The 17,316-nt window shown below is 51.2% G+C and overlaps 1 protein-coding gene across 3 annotated transcripts in view; it reads right to left on the bottom strand.

Annotated features, from left to right (window-relative positions):
* ITSN1 (intersectin 1) overlaps positions 1-17,316 on the bottom strand; it is a 111,383-nt gene that overhangs the window by 2,431 nt on the left and 91,636 nt on the right. For 2 of the 3 annotated variants that reach the window (XM_050970700.1, XM_050970771.1), the window contains 10 exons: positions 10,466-10,587; positions 8,772-8,878; positions 7,012-7,195; positions 5,880-5,978; positions 4,942-5,109; positions 3,319-3,591; positions 2,735-2,856; positions 1,545-1,627; positions 1,362-1,445; positions 741-914 (listed from right to left, as the gene is read on the bottom strand). In XM_050970700.1, coding sequence (XP_050826657.1) covers positions 741-914; positions 1,362-1,445; positions 1,545-1,627; positions 2,735-2,856; positions 3,319-3,591; positions 4,942-5,109; positions 5,880-5,978; positions 7,012-7,195; positions 8,772-8,878; positions 10,466-10,587 — 1,416 coding nt within the window. The remainder of the gene's footprint in view (positions 1-740; positions 915-1,361; positions 1,446-1,544; positions 1,628-2,734; positions 2,857-3,318; positions 3,592-4,941; positions 5,110-5,879; positions 5,979-7,011; positions 7,196-8,771; positions 8,879-10,465; positions 10,588-17,316) is intronic. The other variant, XM_050970730.1, reaches the window with a different exon arrangement.

Raw genomic sequence — 17,316 nt, 5'->3', positions numbered from 1 at the left:
AATAACCAAAGGCCAAAGTTCTCAGTTAAACCTGAGAGTGAACCTGCTGGAGATGACGGAGCCAAGCAGGTCATCAGCCCAGCAACGAGGTCAATGAGCCAGTACCAGTCCTATCTAAACAGTGCCTGAGATTGGGACTCCAAAATACACCCTGTGATGCTCCACGTGTTCATCCCAGCTTAGGAAATAAGAATGAGAGAGGCTGTGGAATCCCCACCCCTGGAAGTGTTCAAGACCCCTCTGGATGGGGCTTGGAGCAATGTGGGATAGTGGAAGGTGTCCCTGCCCATGGAAGGGGCTGGAACTGGATGATCTTTAAGGTCCTTTCCAAGTCAAACTGTTCCATGACTCTATTGGGCTTGGAATCCTGGGCTCACTGTTGCTGCTGTTATTGCATATAACAGGAGCTCAAAGACATTTCTCTTCCTCCTGCCTGAACCCATCTGTGTGCAAGCAGCATCCAGAGCTTTCTGGAGTCTCAGCAGAATTACACATCACATTTTAGTTGTTGTCAACTGCACAAGAAAAGGAACTCTCAAAACCCAGAGGGAGCTCCAACCTTTTTGTGCTGATACTGTGTGGAGTCAGGTTGACTCCTAAATATGCAAAGAGGGCCAGATCTGGGGTATCTTTAAAGATCATCTCCCAGCCCAGCCCATTCCCTCTGCTTTCCCTCAGCAGGAATGCTCCTCCTCAAAAAGAGCTCTGCACATGCCCTGGGCAGGGCAGCCCGTACGCACCATCCGGGGAGAACTGGTCCCGCTCGAACACCGTGATGCACAGCACGTCCTGCTCCAGGTCCTTGATGAAGAACTGGCAGTTGGAATTCCACTTGGGATTGAGGGTGTCCTGGATGGTCTTGGTGATGTGGCACTGGGAGCCCATGGTCACCTCGCAGTAGGGATTGCTCTTTCCTGGGAAGATGGGAACAAGCAGAAACGAGCGGGGCTGTTTTAGCTGCGTGCTCCTGCTCCTGAGCTTCCTTCTGCTCCAACAGCCACCTGAGCTGAGAAAGACCTTGGCCACACCTGGCCCCATCCCAGGCTCTGCTTCACTGCCTCTGTAGTGGGCTACATTACCATCACAGTGAATGCTCTGCTCTGCTGGGTGCTGAGCACCCTCCACCCTTCCCTTCAGGACTTTATGGCTTGTGTGGTGGAAATGAAGCCAGCCTGACACAAAAGCCTCATGCAGGACAACTGCAGGACTAGGGCTCAGCTGCACAAAGTCATCTCTGCCTCTTTCACCTTCATTAAACCCACGTCATTTAACAAAATCATGTCTGGGACAGAACCCCTGCAGAGCTAGGCTGGCAAACGGGAATGTCCTCTGGATGGAGCAAGGAAAGCCAAGGCACTCACCATGGGACCTGCAGGGCTTGAGCTCAATGCCTTCAACAACATTCACCATCAGCCTCCCGATGCCTGTTGCCCTCTGAGAGCGAACTGTGGTGGAAGAGAGGAGCACAGAGAAATGTCACCAATGGATGTTCCTGCCCAGGGACTTTTCCACAGAAGATGAGACCCCCACATCCTATGCTGTACCTAAGTAGGCCTTTTCCCTCTTCTTCTTTTCAGTCTCTATGTAAAGCTCTGAAGCAGCTTTGATCTTCTGAACCCAGGCAGTCCTTCAGAAGGAAAGGAGAAAAAAAAGTTGCAAAATGACATTTCTGATTTTCCCTGCTGGAGCACAGCAGACAAAACTAAAGCTGTCCCTCCTTCCCAGCCAAGGCTCTGGCCTCATCCCAGGCTCTGCCATCCCACAGCTGTCTGCCTGGGAGGGATCTTACTGGAATTCACAGCACCTGCAGAATGGAGCCATCCCAAGGCAGCAAAGCCCAGCACACAGAGAAAGCTCAAGGGAGCCACGAGCAGGAGATGCTTGGTGAGAAAACAAAAGGTTTGCTTTCATGCAGCCCCTTGTTTTCCTCAAATAAACTGATTTCTTGGAGCCAGGAGGTACAAGACACTGCTGCTGCTGCTGAGGTGGCCACTGTCCTTGAGATTGGTCCCTGAGATTTCCTACCCAATTCTTCTGACTCTCGGGACTTTAGAAGTGTAACCTGGGGAATCCAGGGCTGGGGAATGGGCCCTTCTGGGAAACCATTCCATGATTAAGAGTCACAGAACATCCTGAGTTGGAAGGGACCCACATGGATCACTGAGTCCACCCCAACAGTCCCAGGCTGTGCCTGAAGGAGGCTGAGGGGGAAGGCTGACAGAGAAAAAGGGTGGCAGAAGGGCTACTAAGTGACCTCAAGGGTTTTGAAGAACTGCTGTGACATACAAGGAAACCTGAGTCAAGGGAACATGGGAGAATCTGGAAGCTGTGGATCAGTTTTGGATCCCCAAATAAAGATCTGCTGCTCCACAGGACATTCCTAGTTTGGGTTGGGAGGCATCCTAAAGCTCACCCAGTCCCACTCTCTGCTATGGGCAGGGACACTGTCCACTATCCCAGGTAACAGCCAAAGACAGAATTGCATCTCTTGGCTCCTTCACATTACTATAAAGTGTGAAATGCAGCCTAAACATCCAGCCTCAGCCATTTCATCACTGGTCTAGCTGGAATTCAGGAAACATCATTTTTCTCTCCTTTTCAGATCACCATATTCCCGAGAAGGAATTTTCCAGTCTTGTAAAATAACCAGCTTGGAGAGGGCTCTGCAAGTTTCCATCACAACCATTCCCATCCTACAGTTACCAGACTTTGCAAAGGCCCACGAAGGCCTTACCTTTCATTAATGCTTTCAGCCCGGAGTGTGTAGACTCTGTCAATGTGGGAGATGTGGAAGATGGGCTCATCTCCAGAAGGGTCTGTGGGTAATTTTACCAGTACCTCGTTGAGGAAAATGGGCTGTAAAACATCAGCAGAGCTGGAGTTGTACTGCAGAGTCTGCACGGGGGCATTCAGCACACATCAGCTCACAGCAGGTTTATTGCATGCCCCAAGTATCTCCCCTTCTGCCTCCTATATTTCTGCAGAAAATTTTAAGAGCTGACAAAGGCAGAGGTGCCTGCATAGCCTGGGGACACTCCTGGAGAGAGCCAAGCACAGCAGAGTTTCCTCCCACAGAGAGCAGCAAACGTTGTTTTCTCTCTGCTCCCTCAAACACACAAGCCCTCATGGAAGAGTTTTATTCAAGCAAAACCTCCAAAGCATCTTTTCTTATTTCCCTAGAGCATACAGCCACCCTTCCTGCCATCAGCCCCTGATCCCCAAAGCTTTCAAATCTCTTCTCTAGGAAGGCTGCTGCCCACAGCCCCAGAGTGGAGCTCCTGAGCCCTGTCCCCATCCCCGTGTGGGAGCAGCACTTACAGTTTTGTACATTTTGTACTGCAGGTTGGACTTGGGGCTGAAGACCTTGTCTGTGCCAGAAGAGCCAAGAGGTTTTATGATCTGAGTGAGGAGGAGGAAGTCGTTGAAGAGAAAACCATACAGCTCCTTGTTACTCTTGGCTTTATAGAGCTTCCCACTGTGCAGGAACTTGCGTGGTCCCAAGCAGTTTGTAACTGAATTAAAAACGAGTTGCTGCGAAAAGTAGAAGAAGAACAACAACGCACTGTATAAAGTGAAACAATCGGGGCTGCCCTGCAAGAGACCAAATACAGTTTTGAGTCCTGGTTCCAGTCTGTGGCACAGGGATGACCAGCCATGCCTCCAGCACCACAAGCAGCACAAGTCACAGGGGGCCCCGGGAGAGTCCCTGAGGGCCACAGGGGCACGGGCTGGGCAGGCAGGGGAAGCCAAAAGCATCTGTGCCCCCTGGCCACGCACATGCACCCCCAGGGCTGGGACTGAGCCAGGGCACCTGTCCTGGATGAGCAGCAGCTCTGCCAACGGCCTCTCCACAGGCTGAGCTCTCTTCAGGGCTGCATTCTGAATTGTGTTTGAATTTCACCCCTTAAAACACCCCAGAGCACTTCAGATGGCCAGGATACCCTGAGTTAGACCTGCTGACCACTGGGACTGGCACAATCCCAGACTCAGCCAGGGCTGGTTAGGGATCAGCAGAGCCTTGCCCTCACCTAAAGTGCCATTTGCAGGTTTGTTTTCACCAGGGTTTGGCACAGCTCTCCCCACCCAGGACAGCTGGCTCTGGAGGGGCTCCTTTGGCAGGCTGGAAACCCCTTGGACAGAACGCAGGGAGAGGCTGGGCTGTTCCCTGCCGTGGCTGGGGCTGCTGCTGGTGGCGGTGCAGCGAGCACCACAGGCTCTGTCAGGTGTGGAGCTGCTGTTCTGGGGCAGGCACCACCTACAGAAGATAAAAGCAGCCACTTTCCTGCTGGCAGACAGCTGGATGTGCTGACACTGTCACACCCTGTCCTTCTCCCAGAACAGTCAGACTTCCTCGGGTGAAATGCAATTTTTATATTTTATGAACCAACCAGTGCTCATTATATTTTTACCTTCTAGAATGGTGCATACTTTGAAAATCAAGTTGTGATCTCTCTGCCTCTGTTACCTCCACCAACAACAGGAAGGCCATCAGAATATCTTCCCTCCTTTTGCAGGACATACAAACACAATATTTCTAGAATCTTATCATGTAACCATAAAAAACAACATGGCATGGGAGGCAGGGGTTCTCTCTGTAAAGTCTCCAGAGACTTGATCACTATTCTTGAGTTTTCAAATGTATACAAAGCTTTATCACAGAAAATATTTCTAAATATTTGGTTTTTAAAGCAGTCCATGGTGGCCAGGCACAGCTTTGGAGTGGGACCCAGCAGCCCCACAACCACTGCACCACAAAGAACTGGGAACTGGGAAGTGCTGTTTGCAAAGGGCAGCGTTGAACCCGGGACAGCTCCGGGGCCAGGCCCCCAGGCAGGGTTCAGGAGCACAGCAGCAGCCAGGAGTGGGGCAGGGGCCAGCTGGGGCCAGGGGACAGGGGAGGGGGCGGCGCTGCCTGTCCCTGTCCCCCGGCAGCCCCGTTACCTCGGAGAGACCCTCGCACTGCACGTGGGCCTGGATCCACTCCAGCCTGTCCGAGTTCTCCTTCTCGCGCACGCCCTCGTTCACCTGCGAGCACAGCTCCTCCGCCTTCTCCAGCGCCTGCTTCAGGTGGCTGTGGTCAGGGTGGTTCTCGGGGGTGTTCTCCAGGATCTGCACGCAAGCAAAGCCACCATCAGGCTCCTGGCACCACAGCTGGGCTGCACTCGCTGTCAGCCCCAGGCTCCCAGTCCAGCCCCGCTGCCAGCACAGCCAGCCCCACGTGCCTGCTCCTCCTTGGCAGCCGAGAGAAATGGGAGACAAGCACTGTTTGGGAACAGCTGGACTGCAGGCCTGCCTGCACAGCCTTTGCACCAGGACACTGCTGCCTCCTCTGCCAGAAGCACACACGTTCAGCCACCACTGCTGAAGGAATCCCTAACTACCAACATCCAATTCATAATTTCCTGTGAAGGCCTTGGGCCAGGCTCCATGGGGTTATTTGGGATGGGAAATGTTAAGCAACAAGTGGAAGTTAGGAAAGGGCTGTAAATCCTCCAGCACCATCAGCACAGGGGGAACCTGCAGCAATCCAGGCTCAGCCTGTGGGGAGGGAATGGCACTGAGGGGAAAGGCAAATATGAGCACAAGGTTGTCTTGTTGCTCCTGTTATCTGAATTTTAAATTTTCTCTCAGCACTCGCTGCCTTCTGGTTCTTTGGGTGCAAACTTCAGCTGTTTCAAATGGAAATATGGAATAACTTTGCCAAAGCCCAAGGAATGATCCCATTTTCGATGCTGGATCGAGTATTAAAGGTCATCCCACATTCCCCAGCACATCAGAGCCCTCCCTGTGACAAAGCCTGACACAAATAAGGAAACAACCCTGCAATTAAGGTGTGAGCAAAGCAGCAGCAAACCCACCATGCGTGCAAAGGAACGTACATTTTTAATGATGAGTGGGTATCTGGTCACCCGTTGCATAGGCTTTAGGAGAAAACTTGAGAGTGGCATTCCTTTACAGCGAGGATCCATTGCTAACCTCTGAAACATCAGAGAGGTAAAATCTGGTTAGTCAGGTGGTTTAAACCCCAAAAATGAGCTCCTCCAAGAAAGGAAAAGGGAAGGCAATAAATGAGCACCAATCCTCAGCTAAATCTGCTCTGAGATCACATCAGCAGGAGAACTCCTGGTGGTTTGTACAACACTTCTTCACCTGCCTCGTCTGGACAAGAATCCCAGAATCACCAGGGCTGGAGGAGCCCCTCAGGATCACCCAGTGCCACCCCAAGCCCTGTCCCCAAGGCCACATCCAGAGTCCTCTGGGACAATTCCAGGGAATCCAAACCTCCCTGGGCAGCTCAGCCCAGGGCCTGACCACTCTGTGAGGGAAAAAATGTTTCCAATCTCCAATTTGAACCTTCCCTGGTACAATTTCAGGCCATTGCCTCTCCTTTCCCTTGGAACATGGCAGCAGAGCCCGACCCCCCCGGCTGTCCCCTCCTGGCAGGGACTTGTGCAGAGCCACAAGGGCCCCCTGAGCCTCCTTTGCTCCAGGCTCAGCCCCTGCCCAGCTCCCTCAGGAATTCTCCAGCCCCTTCCCAGCTCCCTCAGGAATTCTCCAGCCCCTTCCCAGCTCCCTCAGGAATTCTCCAGCCCCTTCCCAGCTCCCTCAGGAATTCTCCAGCCCCTGCCCAGCTCCCTCAGGAATTCTCCAGCCCCTTCCCAGCTCCCTCAGGAATTCTCCAGCCCCTTCCCAGCTCCCTCAGGAATTCTCCAGCCCCTTCCCAGCTCCCTCAGGAATTCTCCAGCCCCTGCCCAGCTCCCTCAGGAATTCTCCAGCCCCTGCCCAGCTCCCTCAGGAATTCTCCAGCCCCTGCCCAGCTCCCTCAGGAATTCTCCAGCCCCTCCCCAGCTCTGTTCCCTGCCCTGGACACGCTCCAGCCCCTCCAGGTCCTTTTCCAAGTGAGTGGCCCAGGAGTGACACAGCCCTCACAGCAGGTGGGGCCTCCTCTGCTCAGCAGATCAGCCGGGGAAGAAGATGCCCAGAATTCCCAGGAGCTGCTGCTTCTCCTACCTTGACAAAGTCCTTGAAGTCGGGCACCTCGTCGGTTTTCTGCTGGATGAGGGCAGCCCCGTTGAGCTGGCAGCTGCAGAAGCGGATGTAGGGCTGCATGTGGGGCAGCTGCGCCGTCAGGATGTCCCCGATCATCTTCACCGGCATCTTCTCCCCTGACATCTTCTTCCTCACTCGCAGGGCCCTGGGCAGGAGCAGGGCACGGGGTTGGACAAAGAGCCACTCCTCAGTTATGGAACAGAGGGGTGGGTTCTTATTCACTGTGCAAACCCAGGGAACCACAAATACACCGGCCACAAGATTTACTGCAGGGATACAATGAACAGGATCTTCTTACTGAGCTGCTGCTTTTACACAGAGGCACCAGCTGTGGCACTTCCAGCTGTGGCACTTCCAGCTGTGGCAGTTCCAGCTGTGGCTTTCTCTGGGTCTGGACTGAAGGCACTTGAGACAGTAATTTGTGTTGGGACTCAGGTGTTTGTTATTTGTTATCAGTAAAACAGTCTCACTGTTGGGAGCTCTGCAGCTTTTCATTAGAAGGCACAAAATAGCCAACAATCTCTTGTTCCAAGGTCTTTTAAAGCTAAACTATCCAATTAAGGGATTATTTTCCCTTTTACCCCAATAACTGATCCCACAGAGCTGCCATGGGGACTTTCCTGCCCAATTACAAAATGCCACCCAAACCCATGGAGAAGGAGGAAGAAGAAGGTGAAGAAGAAACCCAGGAGCACACCCTGTGCCCTCCATCTTGCTTCCATCCACAACACACTAAAAACCCCAAACCCTCAATTTCTCACCCAGTCACACACCTGCACTGCTCTCTAGAATCTATTTCACACTTCTGGGGGTTCCAGTCTGTCTTGGAGTCTGGGAAACTTTCTCCATGAATGAGGGTCAGAGTCAGAGCTGCCCTGGGGGTCAGGGCACCCCAGAGCAGACAGAGAAATATTCCCAGTGCCCTGGGTTTGCACATACCCAGGCTGTACTCTCAGCCAACACCTTTTCCCTCTCCTGGAGATCCATCTGCTGCCTGACTTTAATGCAATGCCAGATCACAGGTGAGAGGAACAGGAGGGTAATTTCCTTTTCCATTGGCTTAGAAAGAGAATTACTGATGTGTGAGTGAGGCAGGGAAAACCCCATCACTTTGAGTTTTTAGCCTGCTGTCCTAAGGAAAAGTTCATTGTCACTTGTCCTGTCACTGCCACAACTTTTCAACTGGTGGGCCATTTTCAATTACATTTTACCAAAAAAGGGAGATACTGCAAAGCTGTAAAATCCCTGTAGGTTCAGTGAAAATCAGCAGCTGAGTAGGGAAAGAAAAGAACTTTATTAATGCTTTTGCTTATCAAGGTGCAGGTTTACCTGTGCCCTCACTCAGCTTCCCTGGCAGGGACTGGGGCAGCAGCACCCGAGGCCTTTGGAGACGGGTGCCCTGGGCACAAACCCTTTGGAACCAGGCAGGGAAAGTCCTGCCCTGTGGGAAGCCTTGGCAAGCCCTGCTCTCCAGGGAGAGGAGGATTTGCCTTCTGCAGCACTGGAGCCAAGTGAGTGCAAATGGCAGAGAGCTGCTGGGTTATTCTACAGCTCACTACAAACCCTGTCCCCAGTTTGCTTTTTCCCCCAGGGAGAAACACGTGGCCCTTCTGGTTAGGATTTGTGTAAGTGGCAAATGTTTTCATGCAGCTAAAAGGAGAAGCAGGAGGAGAGGCCCAGGGTTCTGTTTTTGTGAAGTATGGGGGGAAAACCCAACTTACTTCAGTAGTTTTATATTGCACATAATCAGCTCCTTCCAATTCACAAAAATCATGGCAACTTCTTTTTCTGTGACCAGCTCAGATTCCATCAGTGGCTTCTGGAAGATCTGGGGAGTGAGAAGAGGCCATTTAGGGTGCACAGGGTAAGTACAGCCAGCCCCAGCACACCCCTGTCCCTGACATCCATGGGGTTCCCTGGGATGCCTGGGACTAAGGAGACCCTCAGGTACGAGGGGCTTTGACAGGGAATACTCTGAATTTCTAGGGGTGCTGGTGTTAATTCTGGTCTGGATAATCTGCTTGAAACCTGGCAATTTTAGCAGAGCTCTCCTGCAAAAGATCCCAGGATTCCTTTGATAATCCAGCTGAAAATAGGTTTTACTTTGGACTCTTCTATGGAAGACCTGATTTCTCTGAGAGTCCCAAGTGCTGCATATCTTGAACTCTTCTTCACAAAAGGACTTTGCTTCTCTGTCAAAGGAATTGTCCACAGCTGGCTGTACTAATTCCTTTTCTCCTGCCTCTAAAGCCAATCACAGGAAATGATAACTGAACCCCACAGCTCAGTTATCACTCAGTATCACTACCCCCCTCAGAGCACAGGGAATGTGCTTCATTCCAGAACATTTGTTTGAGGTTCACAGCTTGTACATGAGAAATAAACACTGAGAGTCAGGAGCAAAAGGGCTTTGTTAAAATGACACTTCAAAGAGCAGCATTTTGGTGATGGTAGCGCAGGGGACTGCTATGGTTTGCACCCACCCACAGCTGCATCTGTATCTGTATATCTGTATATCATCTGTATATATGTATCTGTATCTGTGTATCTGTAGATCATCTGTATATCTGTATAACTGTACATCTATCTGTATATCTATTTGAATCTGTATATCTGTATATCTGTATATCTATCTGTATCTGTATATCTGTATATCTATATGTATATCTGTATATCTGTATCTGTATATTTGTATCTGTATATCTGTATATCTATCTGTATATCTGTATATGTGTATCTGTATATTTGTATCTCTATATCTGTATATCTATATGTATATCTGTATCTGTATATCTGTATATCTGTATCTGTATATCTGTATATCTGTATATCTGTCTGTATATCTGTATCTGTATCTGTATATCTGTATCTGTATCTATATATCTGTATATCTGTATATTTCTATCTGTATATCTGTATATCTATATGTATATCTGTATCTGTATCTGTATATCTGTATATTTGTATCTGTATATCTGTATATCTATCTGTATATCTCTATATCTGTATATCTGTATATCTCTATATCTATCTGTATATCTGTATATCTGTATCTGTATATTTGTATATCTGTATCTCTATCTGTATATCTGTATATCTGTATATCTATATGTATATCTGTATCTGTGTATCTGTATATCATCTGTATATCTGTATATCTATATATCTATCTGGATATCTCTATATCTGTATATCTATCTGTTTATCTGTATATCTCTATATCTATCTGTATGTCTGTATCTCTATCTCTATCTCTATCTGTACTTCTATCTGTACCAGTATCAGTATCAACACAGATAAAGGAGGACAGGGCAGAGACCCCCCAAGGCAGGCAGGCCAGCAGTGAAATGCAGGAACTTTGCACAGGGCAGGAATTTGGCAGTGGCCGAGGGAGGAGGGGCCCGGGCTGCCCCACCTCTGTCACCAGCTGCAGGTCGTTGACGTAGTTCTCCTCGGTGACGATGAGCTCGTGGATGTAGCCCTGCCTCTTCCTCTCCGTGGGGGTCAGCATGTCCAGCAGGTGCAGGTCTGCACACCCTGCAAAACACAACAGCAGTGGCTTTCAGTGGGGCTGGGGGCACAGGGACCCTCGCCTGGGGCAGCCACAGCAGCCCTGCATGAGCAGCACTGCTCTGCTCACTGCATCAATCCTCCCATGGCACAGCCCTGCACGAGCAGCACTGCCCTGCTCACTGCATCAATCCTCCCATGGCACAGCCCTGCATGAGCAGCACTGCCCTGCTCACTGCATTACTGCTCCCATGGCACAGCCCTGCATGAGCAGCACTGCTCTGCTCACTGCATTGCTGCTCCCATGGCACAGCAGCCCTGCATGAGCAGCACTGCCCTGCTCACTGCATTACTGCTCCCATGGCACAGCCCTGCATGAGCAGCACTGCTCTGCTCACTGCATTGCTGCTCTCATGGCACAGCCCTGCATGAGCAGCACTGCCCTGCTCACTGCATTACTGCTCCCATGGCACAGCCCTGCATGAGCAGCACTGCTCTGCTCACTGCATTACTGCTCCCATGGCACAGCAGCCCTGCATGCGCAGCACTGCCCTGCTCACTGCACTGCTGCTCTCATGGCACAGCCCTGCATGAGCAGCACTGCTCTGCTCACTGCATCAATCCTCCCATGGCACAGCCCTGCACGAGCAGCCCTGCTCTGCTCACTGCATCAATCCTCCCATGGCACAGCCCTGCATGAGCAGCACTGCCCTGCTCACTGCATTGCTGCTCCCATGGCACAGCCCTGCATGAGCAGCACTGCTCTGCTCACTGCACTGCTGCTCTCATGGCACAGCCCTGCATGAGCAGCCCTGCATTCCTGCTCTGCTCACTGCATCAATCCTCCCATGGCACAGCCCTGCATGAGCAGCACTGCTCTGCTCACTGCATTGCTGCTCTCATGGCACAGCCCTGCATGAGCAGCACTGCATTCCTGCCCTGCTCACTGCATTGCTGCTCCCATGGCACAGCCCCAGCAAAGCTTCATCTCTCAGTGACTCCAAACATTCCATTTAACACATTTTTTTATTCAGTACAACAAAGGCCATCTCTGTGTGTGACTCCTCCCTGGTGGCCAAGCTTGAATTCTCCTTCACCTCTGCCTGCCCATTCCCAACCTCTCCCTGGAGGCCCCCAGGCCCTTGGGTTGTGTCATTCCAATCCCACATGGATGGCTGGCAGTGCAAAAGGGGGAAAGGACTCCATGTGGTGTGAGGAAAACACTGAGCTATCCCAGAGGGAATTAGGAAGGAGCTGCAGGGACCCTAAAGCTCCAAGGGGCCCTTTGGAATGAGTCCCTCAGCTGGTGGATGCTCGAGATCCGAGGTTCACCTTGACCCCTCTGCTCACAGAAATCCTGCTCAAGAAGGGCCTGCAGGGCCTCCTCACTTCTCCTCACTTCAATTAAAAACTGCTCCCAGATATTTGCAGGGCCTGAGCCAGGACATGCAAAGGTCACTGGAGATCCCCACTGATGTCTGGGCTGAGCCAAGGGTGGATTTTGTTCTCCTTTCTGTTTCAAAGCAGGAAAAGGCTGGCACTGAGAGCTCCTCTTCCACCAGTTCTGTCCTTCCTTTGCTGCCAACCTCCCTTGCATGGATCCCCTCAGATGGGAGGATTTTTATATCAGTTCCACAATCCTGAATTTTCTTTTCTACTCTGAATTAGACAGAACATTTAATTCCACTCTTTCTTCTGTAGGCCATTATTTTTCAGCTGAGCCTAATTAAGTTCTTCTGAGACTGGAACACAGAATGTTTTCTTCCAGTTTTTGCTACTTTTCTGCATAAAATACAATGTATTTCAAAAAGCTAAGTTGATTTCAGACAGGTGGAAAATGTTTGGCTCTAAAAATGATCTATTCAACTTTGTTCACACAACCAAAATTCTCCAGGTGAATTCTTTCCCTCACCCTCAGCAAATTCAGTATATTCCCCATGGACACAAACTTTCCTCATGGAAACATCAGGCCCCAAAGGACTTTCAGTTCTTTGCATATAAAGTTCATACTTAGGGAGTATTTCCTGCATTTTTAGCTCCCTAAATGGAGCTCAGACAATGCCACTGGGAAGGCCCAAGTGTATCACCAATATTTCCATGGAATACCAGCAACATCTGCTTTAACTGATCTGTGCTTCTGAAAGGGGAATGATGGATTTGACTTCAAAAAAGCAAAAAAAACCCAAACCAAACCAACCAAACAACAAAAAATAACAACAAAGCGAAACCAAAACCCAAACCCAAACAAAACCAAGCAAAACAAACCCAGAAAAGGAGATACAGCCAGCCAAGGTTGTTTCCTCTCTGACTCTGAAGCTGGGAGCTGGGATCAGGTGGGAAGCAGAGTGACACTGACAAGGCTCCCTTGAGACACAGGATGTCACAGCCCTCCACCAAGTGCAATTCAAACTTTGCTTGGAATAAAGAGCAGATGTGCAGAAATACCATCTTTATGCCAAACCAATGGATTTTGGCCCCTTCCAAAAGCCAGAAGTTCCATCTCTGTGGAACAATGCCTGATTTCAGAGCAGTTTCTTTGGTACCAAGTAAACCACAGGGCTAAGAAACAGCCCCAGTTCTCCCAGTGCTTCATTAGAAGAGAAGCAAGTGTTTAATTACTTTTCCTTGGGGAAGTTCTTGTTCAAAGATGTTCTAAAGCCTTGGCCTGAAGGTGATTTCCAAGCACCAAGCCCACGGAAAGAACACTGACATTCTGAATAATGAAGCCTTTTAGTGGCTCCCTTGGCAGCCAGCTGGGCTGTGAATGGGCTGCTCTGAAGCACTGGAACACTCTGCTTTTGGGGATGGAGTACTTGGGGAAAAAAGAGCCCAAATCTGAGCAGAACATCCCAAAGAGACTTTCCTGGTAGGAGATTTCTTTGTGAGGAGCACAAGTACAGAGATTTTCCTTGTCTTTGCATTAAGAGCTGGATTCCTTTCCAGTGGAAATGTCTGGCTCATTCTTCATGGGTGCCAAAGAACTTTGGTGAATTGGATTCCACAGATCACAGAATCCTGGAATGGTTTGGGCTGGGAGGGACCTCAGAGCCCACCCAGTGCCACCCTGCCATGGCAGGGACACCTCCCACTGTGCCAGGCTGCTCCAGCCCCAGTGTCCAGCCTGGCCTTGGGCACTGCCAGGGATCCAGGGGCAGCCCCAGCTGCTCTGGGAATCCAATAAAGCCAGGGAAGGATGGGGAAATGACAATAATGAACTTGGTTTGTTCTCAGGAGGGTGAATCCATGAATTCTGCCATTCTGGACTTGGAGAACCAAGAGACAAATGTTGGAACTGCAAATCTGTGCCTTGACCTCCCAGCACCACAGTCCTGGCAGATTAATGGGCTCCAGAAGTGTAAAAAATCATTCCAAATCCTTTGCACAAAGATGTTGTTCCTCTTCCTTACAAAGTCAGCCCTGAAGATCTGGGTCTCCCAAGACAAACACTGAGCCTAAAACAAGATGCTGCTTTTGGGAAGGGAGGTTCTGCTGTGGAGATCACTGATCCACATCCATGGCCACAGCTGCTGATCCCTTTGCACTTGGGAGGTTTTCTAAGCAGTGCCACTGCCCGATTTCCCTGTAAGCCTTGAGCTGGCCCAGGCTGTAGTGACCAGGGCACAGGAGACAAGAACCTGTCCTGCTAGAGGAACCAGGAGCTGGCAAAAGTGATGTCACAGTTTTCCTCCAAATCCTTTAGGAGAGGGGAACAGCACACCAGGAGAGCAGCCCTTCACTCAGGTTAATTATTCACAGATCCCAAATCCCTGGGCTGGCAAAGCCCTCCCAGCCCAGGCAGTGCCAGCTGTGCCCCATGGCCACCCTGTGCCCAGCCCAGAGCACTCAGTGCCACCTCCAGGGGACACCTGCAGGGATGGGCACTGCAGAGCTCCCTGGGCAGCCCCTGCCAAGGCCTGAGCCCCCTTTCCATGGGCAAATTCCTGCTGCTGGCCAAGCTGAGCCTGCCCTGGCCCAGCCTGAGGCCGTTCCCTCTGCTCCTGTCCCTGTGCCCTGGGAGCAGAGCCCGACCCCCCCGGCTGTCCCCTCCTGGCAGGGACTTGTGCAGAGCCACAAGGGCCCCCTGAGCCTCCTTTGCTCCAGGCTCAGCCCCTGCCCAGCTCCATCAGGAATTCTCCAGCCCCTCCCAGCTCCCTCAGGAATTCTCCAGCCCCTTCCCAGCTCCTTTAGGAATTCTCCAGCCCCTTCCCAGCTCCATTCCCTGCCCTGGACACGCTCCAGCCCCTCCAGGGCTCTCCTGCAGGAGCAGAACTGGACCCAGCCCTCGAGGGGCCTCTCAGTGCTGAGTTATTTAAATCACAGCATTTCAACATTCAACTTTCTTAGCACCTGTTTCAGATGCAACCAATTCCTCTTAAATCTCCTGGGATGGACCCTCCACTGAGAGGCCACCCCAGGCTTTTGGTGAGGACATTGGGATCAAAGAGATCTCTCCATCTGCAATGCCCCACTCCATTTCTCAGCTATTTTCAATCATTTCAGCAGGTTTGGAATTTCTCAAGCAGACCAGTGTGTCCAGCTCCTGGCAGAGCAGAGCTCTTCCCTCTGAGGTGCAGGGAAGGAGCTGGAAAGAAATCTGGGCAGTGCCACTGGCAAAACTTGCAGCATGATTTAGGGGTGGAACTGCCCTCTCTGGAATGCTCAAAGAAGGTTTGGGTGTGGCACTTGAGGATGTGCTCACTGCTGGTGCTCCAACCTCACTCCATGAGTCACTGATTCTACCAATCCCTTTCCAGAGGCTGCTGGGGACAGTAAAATCCCACAGGTGAGGCCAAGAATGCACCCAGAAATGTAAATCTCAGAGTTAACAAGGCCTGGAGGGGTTTGGAACACATCAGGAAAGCAAAGCTCACCCCTGGGCTGTGCCCCAGGGCTGTCTGAGCCCTGGCACTCAGGGCCAGCAGCAGAGTCACAGGCAGCAGCCATGGGCCCGAGCAGAGGGGACTGCACAGCCCCATTCCACAGGGAATTCACAAACACAGGTGCTCTGCAGGCACTTCCCTTGGAACCAGGAATGTGGGCACCAAATGCAGTATTTTAAATCTTCCAACCTCTTATCTAACAGCATTTTATCATTTCTTCACTTTCATTTGGCAGAGGGACAGCTCTGATCTCTGCTTCTGTGACCTGACAGCACCCAGGGAGCAGCTGGGGCTGGGCCAGGCGGGGTTTGGGTTGGATTTTAGGGCAAGGTTCTTCCCCAGAGGGTGCTGGCACTGCCCAGGCTGCCCAGGGAATGGGCACGGCCCCGAGGCTGCCAGAGCTCCAGGAGCCTTTGGCCAGCGCTGCCAGGGATGCCCAGGCTGGGCTTGGGGGGGTCTGGGCAGGGCAGGGGTGGCACTGGGGGATCCCTGGGGTCCCTCCCAGCTCAGTTCAAGAGCTTTGCCCATGGAAGTCCCCAGGTGGGCAGTGAAGCCTTGGTGAAAACCATTTCCATTTGCATTGCTCCAGGACAATGGCCTGAGAGCCAAAGGTCACCTCAGCACCGTGTTCAGCTGAGGTCACCCTGCCCTCTGGGTCACTTCTGCTCATGCAGTAAGAGTTGAGGCACATTGCTCCTGAATCTACAGAAGTTGCCTAAATTAAAGTTAAAACCAAGTCATTTGTCATCTGAATTTACTGCCCAGAAGTTGCTATTTAACAAGTTAAATAGCTGGAGTCAATAACCACAAAGAACTAAAAAGTGCTTTAAAACCAGAGACAAAACCAGAATTTCAGTTCATTTTCCCTATGGGAATAAAATGTGCTCAGTGAGATCATGGAGACAGAAAGTGAAGCCACTAAAGCTCCTAAAGAATTGAGGTTTAAATAAAACTGATCCTGAATATAAAGCAAAATGTTCCTGACAAACCCACAATTCACACCCAGAGATGTCTTGGACAGATTTCAAGTACTGAAAAGAACAAATCTCTGGAAAAACTTCCAAGGGAATTCTTTGTCAGCAGTTGAATACAGAAGGAATTCCCACAAACAGTAAAACCAGTGAAGAACAAACCCCAGCAGCACTGGCAGCCTCTGGAATTCCTCTCCATCCCTCAGGTGACAATTCCTGTGCAAGGGGAGAAGGCACCTGGCACAGGGAAGTGAAGACACAGAACCAATTCCCAGAATTCCAGGATGATTTGGCTGGGAAGGGATTTTAAGGACCAGCCAGTGCCACCCCTGCCATGGCAGGGACACCTCCCACTGTGCCAGGCTGCTCCAGCCCCAGTGTCCAGCCTGGCCTTGGCACTGCCAGGGATCCAGGGGCAGCCCCAGCTGCTGGGGCCGTCACTGTCAGACTCCCTTTCTCATACAGATCCATTTTTATATATTGATTTATACTGATATCCATAAAGACATGTAAGGCAGTCACTGCAATGCCTTGTTCCCTGCAGCTCAGGGAGAATCCCTGAGGAGGAGGAGGAGGAGGATGAAACCCTCCCTGCTGAGCCAGCAGAGCACCCTTAGGGACTCAGGGAGGAAATGAACACTCCAGGGATTCCAGCATCTGTCACTTAAGCCCCAGGGGAGTGTCAGTGTCTGGGACTCTGTACATGGGATTGATTTTGCTCTTCTGCCTGAGGCACCAGCAGCACCTCGTGTGTGTTCAGCTTGGCCAGCAGCAGGAATTTGCCCATGGAAAGGGGGCTCAGGCCTTGGCAGGGGCTGCCCAGGGAGCTCTGCAGTGCCCATCCCTGCAGGTGTCCCCTGGAGGTGGCACTGAGTGCTCTGGGCTGGGCACAGGGTGGCCATGGG

The sequence above is a fragment of the Serinus canaria genome, chromosome 1 (genome assembly GCF_022539315.1).
Source record: "Serinus canaria isolate serCan28SL12 chromosome 1, serCan2020, whole genome shotgun sequence".
Taxonomy (NCBI): domain Eukaryota; kingdom Metazoa; phylum Chordata; class Aves; order Passeriformes; family Fringillidae; genus Serinus; species Serinus canaria.
Note: the sequence above shows the minus strand (reverse complement) of the source record. Positions and strands in the feature narration are given on the sequence as shown.